The sequence below is a fragment of the Corvus brachyrhynchos genome, unplaced genomic scaffold, assembly GCF_000691975.1.
Source record: "Corvus brachyrhynchos isolate BGI_N302 unplaced genomic scaffold, ASM69197v1 scaffold61, whole genome shotgun sequence".
NCBI classification, from domain to species: Eukaryota; Metazoa; Chordata; class Aves; order Passeriformes; family Corvidae; genus Corvus; species Corvus brachyrhynchos.
The window spans coordinates 7,003,658-7,011,465 of NW_008236478.1; the positions used below are offsets into that span (position 1 = coordinate 7,003,658).

Sequence of the window (7,808 nt, forward strand, 5' to 3'; positions counted from 1 at the left end):
CCCTGTCTGCCTTGACCGGCCCCTCTCCCCCTGCCGCTCCCTCTGTGAGGTGGTGCGTGACTCCTGCGCCCCTGTCATGGAGTCCTACGGCTTCCCCTGGCCTGAGATGCTGCACTGTGGCAAGTTCCCCTCTGACCACGAGCTCTGCATCGCCGTCCAGTTTGGAAACAGCAAAGCCACGCCGCCACCAGGTAAGTGGGAAGGGTGCTGTAACGGGATGGGAATGCATGTGGAGCCCCTGCACACCATCCCTTCATTGCTCAAAGCCCAGCCCAGGACACTGGTGGTGGCCAAGGACTCTGTCTGCAACAGGGCGGGAGTGGGCATGGTATCAGCTTTGTCTGGGCACCACTCATTGCCTAGGAACACTGGGCTCCCAGCTGCCTGCACAGAGCTGTCCCGGGATAAGGAAGAACATGGGATGAGGTGGGAGCCACTGGCGGATCTGCCGCAGTGCTGTGTCCCTCTCCTCCCATTGGGTCCCATGTCAGCTGCAGAGAGCAAGCTGCACCTGTGGGTCTCAGCCCCCCCGCTGCTGCTGCAGGGTGGCTGTCCCCTCAGGCAGGAGAGGGGACATCACCCAAAGGCAGCCCAGGGTCAGGATCAGGGCTGTGACAGCTGGGGCCACCCTTGCTGTTGCTGTGCTTCCAAGTGCCAGCATCTGATGGGAGGGTGTCCCCATATCTCTTCCCCTCCTGGGGGATGACCCTGGCAAGTGAGGTGCTCTGTGCCTCCCCACATCACCCCAGCACAGCTACCTAGGGAGCAGAGGAGCTGCTGGGCTCTACCCACATGTCCCCGAGGAGCTGGCCCAGGTGACAAGTATCAGCAGCAGGAAGCTGTGACAGTGATTGGTCTTTCACTGCAGTGTCCAAGATCTGCACCCAGTGTGAGATGGAGCACAAGGCAGATGGCATGATGGAGCAGATGTGCTCCAGTGACTTTGGTGAGTGCCAGGGTCTTCTTCCCCACCCCCCTGGACAAGGGTCTGCCTCCCCTAGGTCTGACAGCTGGGGCGGGAGCTGGCCAGAGGGTGGGGTTGTAGGGGGACAGCCCCATGGGAGACCCCTGAGCCATTCCCTTGGACCCTTCGTGCATGGGATGAGTGCACCACAGGAGAAGACATTGGTGGGGGGACAGGCAGAGTGGGACATTTGGGAGGACCACTGGGGGCCTCTGCTGGACCCCCCCCAGCAACCCCTTTCCCCTCCCCACACAGTAACTGCCCCAGAGACCCACCCCAGGGATGTCCTGCACAGGTGCCTGGCCTAGACCCTCCCTTCCCCAGGACCACAGCTGTGCTCCCCTCCCCCAACCGTGCCCCATGGCTGCCCCACACAAGGGTGAAAATGCGCATCAAGGAGATGACGGAGGAGAACGGGGAGCGGCGGCTGGTGGCTGCCCAGAAGAAGAAGGTGCTGAAACTGGGCCCACTGAAGCGCAAGGACACCAAGAAGATGGTGCTGCACATGAGGAACGCGGGTGCCTGCCCCTGCCCCCAGCTTGACAGCCTCAGTGGCAGTTTCCTGGTCATGGGCCGCAAGGTGGGCAGCCGCCTGCTGCTCCTGGCCATCTACCCCTGGCAGAAGCACAACAAGGAGATGAAGTTTGCAGTCAAGTTCATGTTCTCCTACCCTTGCCCCCTCTACCACCCCCTGCTCTATGGGGCTGGGCAGCACTAGGGCTTTTCCCACCCTGCCCTTTTCCAGGACTCCTGCACTGGCCCAACATCACACCCCTGGCTTCCCTGGCTGCACCCCAGGAGCCCAGCTGTGCTCACCTCAGCCCCTCGGTTGTGCCTCAGAATCCAGCTCTGCACCCACAGGATTCCCTGCTGCATTTGTGGGAGCCCTGATCCACAGCCAAGACCCCTGCCTCCTCCTGAGAGCCCTGCTCTGCACCCCTGGCACCCCTGTTCTGCTCCAAAGACCCCTGCCCCTGCCCAGGAGTTTAGTCTGGACCCAGGACCCTTGTTCTGCACGTTTGTGAGCCCTGGTCTGCACTGGAGACCCTTGTCTACTCCCGGGTTCCCTGCCCAGAAGCCCAGAGACCCTTGCTTTCATTTAGGATCCCTGCTTGGCCCTCTTGGCTACATCTGGGACCCCTACCCTGCACCCATGTCCATTGCCCAGCTCCGTCATGACATGCCCCAGACCCTCAGCCCCCCAGTCCCTATTCCAGCCCACCAACCCATGCCCTCACCTGAAGCTCAGACCCAGCCCTGGATTATCTCACCCTCGCAGAGACCCAGCCCAGCCCAGGCAGGTCCCTCCTGCCCCTCTGTCCCCACTGACTGTCCCCTTCAATACCAAGTGCCCAGACCAGCACAACCCCTTCCTGGGCTCCCCCACTCCCCACACCACATGGCTCAGTGTGTGAGGGGGGTCCGCCTCCAAGCCCCCCAGACCAGCCCTGCTGCATCCCTCGCACACACCCCTGCTGTGACCCAGCCCACGCATCCCTTGCCCATCCACACCACAGTAAATTATTCCACCTCAGAGAAGTCTGTGTGCAGCTCACTGCAGTTCATGGGTAAGAGTCCCCTGGGGCTCCCTCAGGGACCCCAGAAGAATGGGAGGGGGGTCCCAATCCTGCCCACGGGGTGAAGCAGCCTGAGGGAGCAAGGTCACCCCAGGATCTGGCTCTAGCCCCACTTCAGGTGCTGAGCCCAGACCCTGAACGTGGGCAGTCCAGCCAAGCCAAGAGATGTGGTTCCTAGTGGTCACAGGCATCACTGGAGACTCAGGCACCCCTGCCACTCCAGGGAGCCCGGGAGGGCATTGAGATGAGTAAGATGGGGGGACAAGGCTGTCACTGCTGCTGGAGCTCCACAGCTGGGTCTGACAATGTTTGCCAGGGAAGTTTCTTCCTTTGTCACCCCAGGGAATAAATCCATGGTCTGGGAGCTCGCAGCACTTGTGAGAAGCATGGCACTGAGCATCATAGGGGGCAGATACTGGACCAGGCAGCCTCCAACCCTGTCCTCCCCACACTGTCTCGTCTGAAAGCCCTGTCTGCAGCTCCCTGCCAGCCCTGCTGGGCTGCCAGACCTCCCATGCCACAACCTCCAGCCTCCTCTGAAAAGATTCCTAGGGCCACCCACCTACACTAGCCAGGACCCTCCCAAGAGCCCAAGGACCAGGGCAGCCCTCAGCCCGGCCCCTCTGATGGCAGCAGGGTGCTGTCCCTTAGCTCAGCTCCACTCCCCCAGCTGCCCCCCAGTTCCAGCTGGCAAGGGGGCAGCCTGAATGACCCAGCCGTGTTTACCCAGTGCATATTTGTATCCACCCGTCCCAAAGCATGAGGGGGGCCCGAAGGTGGTCGCCAGGATATTTACCCAGTGCCTGGCTGCCTGACACTGCGTCTTCTCTTCGGAGCTGGCCCAGCCTCAGGGAGCCTCCTGGGACAAGAGGGAAATTGAGGCTGCAGGATGTCTGCTCCCACCCTCTTCTGGCTGACAAGAGCACTGGGCACCTGCCCTGCTCTGGGATGACCTCTTTTCCCTCTGCCCTCCTTGGCCATGGTCTTGGCCCCACTGGTCAGCCTCCAGAGCCCAAATCTCCTGCTCTGGCCAGGGAGAGGTGCCTGTGCCCCTGCCCCACAGCCAGCCAGGAATATGGGGCAGCCAGCCCCTGCCCCAGCCTCACACCAGGAGCAGGCACTCACTGCCTCCACCTTGCTCCCTGGCCACTGGGAAAAAAAAAATGGGGAAAAAATTCAAATATTATTAGAAGGTATGTTCAGAGCTTGACTGCTGAGCACACTTCCATAGGAATAAACACTGTCAATTATGACATTTTACTGCACAACTTAAAAAGCATAAATAAAACCCCATCTCCCACAGCCGAAGTTTATCTGTAGCCCTCTGTATTCTGTGTCATTAGCATCTTCCCAGAGAGTGCTCAGACATATAGGGCCATCATGCTCATTGCTCCAAGTGTTTTCCTCTAGAAATATAAGTAGCTCCTCTGCCTCCCACTGTCAGCCGTCTGAGCAAGCTCACCCCTCCCAGCCCAGCAATCATCCCATTGCAGACACCCTCACAAACCCACCCACAGCTCTTGGGGTGCTACACAGCCCCCTCCCAAATGTTACAGCTGCTCCACTGCCCCCACTTAACTGCTCAGCCCTCTGCACACCAGTCCCCTGCACACCCAGCACAACCCAGACACCCTCATCATCAAATTCCAGCTTTTCCCCAGATTTCCATGTGAAGGAGTTTATGAACCCACATCCAAGATGAGTGTTTAGGCTGCCTGCCCCATAGGAGCTCCCACACTGGTGGGATATAGAGCCTGCAGCGAGGTCTGGGCTCCAGCAACCTCTCAGAGTGGTGGGTGTCACAGCCTGGCAGGCACTGGGCGCTGGCAGCCCAAAAGCACTGGCCCCCCCAGATGCCCTGGCTTGGAGGAAGCTGCAGCTGGCTGGCAGGGACCCAGGCCATGGCTGTTCCCAGCTGCACAGCAGCCAGGGTCACATTCCTGGGATAGCTGGGAGCTTTGCTGTTCACAAAAGGAAAGGTCATCCTTGTGCACACAGGCAGCTGGTGGGACCACTGCCTGGGGAGGGCAGGGGAAGGAGCAGCCACAGGAGGCAGACGAAGCTCAGCAGCTCCTGTCAGAGCTGAGGTGCTCCCTGGCTCCAGCCCAGCAGGATCCAGCCCTGGCACAGCTGACAGGCAGCTGCACACAGCTCTGAGCAGGGGGCAAACAAGGCTACAGCAGGACAGAAGATGGGAATTCCAGTAAAGCACAGAGAGCTGGTGGCACAGACACACCATTTCTCCAGAAGCACCTGCAGGACAGCAGGGCCAAGGCCACAGAGGTGTCAGAGTGACCTGGGACTGGGACAGCTTTCACTGGGATGATGACACAAGAGCCAGTTGAGGACAAGAGATTTATTGGTCATTCTCTATATGCAATTATATATTAATCTGTAGTAGAAAGCAGCAGTCACTAAGTGCACAGAGCAGCACCAACTCCTGCCTTTTCTTGCACTGGAGATCCAGCCACACAGCCCAACCCAAATTCAGTCTCTTTCCTCCTCTGGGCTACAGCCAAATTCGGGGGTGAAAGACTAAACCTGCAGGCAGTGAGGCTGAGGAGCACAGGAGTGACTAGCAGAGTCTCAGCTGAGCCCGGATGAAAGACCTAGCTAGTCTAGACCTCAAGGGATGCAGGAGGAGCTCTGACTTGATCCCAAAAATACAGTCACTTATAGCACAGTGCTGGGAAAGGTAGGGACAGAGCCCTGAGGTTGTTCTGCCCCAGCCAGGAGGCAAAGGCAGGACCATGAGTAGGAAGGATGGCTCTTCCATCACTGAGCCAGGCCAAAGGGCCTGGGCAAGCACATGGCAGGGCACAGCAAGTGCCAGAGAGCACCCAGGGCTTGGAGCAGCTGTGAGGATGGGGCACAACTGTGGGCAATGCTCCACCACAGGGACCCAGATGGTGCATGGCAAGGACAGCTGGTCCATCCAGCCTGGCGCTGGCAGGAGGAGTGCAAGTGCAAGCGTCCTCTGGCAGGGGAATGCCACGCTGGGATCCAAACAGTCCAGGCTCCCAGCGGCAAGGCTGCCTGCCCGCTGTCCCAGGTGTCACAGCACAGGACACAGGAGCTGGCTGGGCCTGTTTCATCACTTGATGAGCAGCTGGTTGCAGACAGCGCACACGAACACTGTCTCCTTCTGAGCCTCCGGGGCTGGAAAGGAAAGCAGATGTCAGAGATGCTCCCCCTTTCCCACCACAGGCTAGGGACCCCAGCCATAAAGCTGCTTCCAGAGCTGCAAATTCATCACTGCTCTGTCCCAAGCCAGGCTGTGCTGGGAACGTCCTGTCTACCCTCCCCACCAGGGCTGGGGCAAATGGCTGAGCAGACAGAAGAGGTGGAAGCAGGAGCTCTTCCCCCCCCACCTTTCAACTCACCTGTGGCTCCCATCACGGCCTTGGGGACTTTGAAAGAACAACACCTGGAGCAGAAGCTGTTCCCACAGTTACTGCAGTTCCGCTGTGGAGAAGGATGGAGGTGAGCCCCAGATGTGTATCAGACTAGCCCAGGAGTAAATGAGGGGGGCCAAAAGTCTACACCTCCTTCTGAGAGTTGCCCACAGACTGTGTGCCAAGCATCACACACAGAGCTCAGATAAGGCAACAGGTCATTCCAACTAGCAGACCCATGCTCTGCTTCACCAGAAAGGCCAAAGGAAATGGACTAAACCAGGGCACAGAGCAGGTACCTTCTACAATAACACACATAACAATGTGGGTTTGGCCTGAGGCAGCCTCCAAAGGAGTAAATGGACAAATGCTCCACAACACGAGGAATCCCTGGTACCATTAGGCATGTGACAACACCTAGCATTTAGCTGAGGTCATCTGGGCTGTGACCGAGGCAGGACACCTGAACTGCTGGAGAAATCCGGGTCAAGCCAGACATGAGCAACACCTCTGCCGCAGGTGCAGACAGCAAGCTGGGGCAGAAGCTGAAGACTCACCCTCTTCTTGAGCACAGAGAAGGTGGCGGCACAGCCCGTGCAGTTTCCTGGCAGAAAGAGAGCAGAGGTCAGGCAGGGCTCTGCTGCCTGGGGCTGCAAGTGGCACAAGAACATCCATAGCTGTTGTAAAGGCTCAGCTCAGAGATGACATTGCTGCACCTTCCTGTCTGTGCCCTTCCTAGGAGTGCTGGGACTCTCCTCCCCATGGAGTGGAAAAGGTCACTGGAGGTGTCAGCACAGCCCTAGCAAGTACCACACCACCCTCTCCACTCCCAGTCCTACGGTCACTACTGGAAGCAGCACAGACCCCACGCTGCTGAGCTCCCCCAAGAAGCACCTGCTTCCAAACTCACCAAAGTTGTTGCTGGGGTAGCGCTTGCGCAGGCGCTCAGTCAGGCGCGACACCTTGCTGCGGATCACCTCGTTTTTGCTCATAAAACCATTGTCTGGGAGGCTGAGGTCAAAATCTGCTGAGCACTGAGAGCTCTCATCATCCTCCTGCAGAGAGCAGAGCCAGCTGAGCACCACAGGGTGGCTGGGGGCACACTGAGGGCTGCAGGGCAGCCCACACCAGAGGCACAAGCAGCGTGCTCCACCTGGCATTTCTACAAGCCACCGACAAACCAGGCAAAGCTCCAGCTGGGAGGAGATGCCACACCCTGGCATGGCAGTACTCACCATGACCAGCAGCTGGTTCTCCTTCTCCCGCAGCATGGGACAGAGAGGGAGTACAGACAGAGTCAGAGGCACTAGCCCCACAGTCACCCTCCCTGAGCACCTGGTAGGCCCAACAAGGCCTTTGTCCCTTTCCCACCTCAGCTACCCTGCAGGCACAGCCTACCCCAACCAGTCTCAAACCTCAATAGCATCTTTGAACTCTTCATCAGGTTCTGCCTCCTCTGCTTCCTCCACACTGCCAGGGGTAAGGTCCTACAAGAGATAGACAAAGCTAGTCCTGCTGTTCCCCTGCCTCTGTCCAAAGATGGCCCCACATTTCTGAGCAGGTTCCAGGACAACTGATCTGGCCCCAGGTGACACAAGTGTCAGGTGAGGTGTGCCCCTGCCTCCTCAGACCACATCCTTACACGTGGCAAAAGGACTGAGCCAAGCCCCCACAGCAGAGAGCAGCATCCCAGTAACTTGGGAGTGGCTCACAGGCTTCCAGCAAAGATGACAGCTGGAAGAAGTTTGTGTGTAGAGGGACACAGGCACGGTCAGACCCAAGGGCTGGCTCTCCAGCTCCCATCCCACAACTGCCAGCCCTGCCCCTATCTCACCTCTGTGCTGGTGGGGGGGGGGGGCCGCTCTGGGGCCT

The 7,808-nt window shown here is 58.9% G+C and overlaps 2 protein-coding genes across 2 annotated transcripts in view; one reads left to right on the top strand and one right to left on the bottom strand.

The window, feature by feature from the left end:
* Position 1: 1 nt before the first annotated feature.
* Positions 2-2,503, top strand: SFRP5 (secreted frizzled related protein 5; the record flags this gene model as incomplete). Its single annotated transcript, XM_017725872.1, has 3 exons — positions 2-191; positions 869-950; positions 1,343-2,503. Coding segments are annotated over 3 exons (612 nt in total), but the record flags the coding sequence as incomplete, so codon positions are not given.
* A 2,379-nt stretch (positions 2,504-4,882) lies between these two features.
* Positions 4,883-7,808, bottom strand: part of ZFYVE27 (zinc finger FYVE-type containing 27) — a gene marked incomplete at its 5' end in the record, with an annotated part of 4,848 nt that continues 1,922 nt past the window's right edge. The window contains 7 exons of the mRNA XM_017725873.1: positions 4,883-5,700; positions 5,925-6,006; positions 6,494-6,540; positions 6,847-6,991; positions 7,172-7,192; positions 7,352-7,423; positions 7,771-7,806. Coding sequence (XP_017581362.1) covers positions 5,636-5,700; positions 5,925-6,006; positions 6,494-6,540; positions 6,847-6,991; positions 7,172-7,192; positions 7,352-7,423; positions 7,771-7,806 — 468 coding nt within the window. The remainder of the gene's footprint in view (positions 5,701-5,924; positions 6,007-6,493; positions 6,541-6,846; positions 6,992-7,171; positions 7,193-7,351; positions 7,424-7,770; positions 7,807-7,808) is intronic.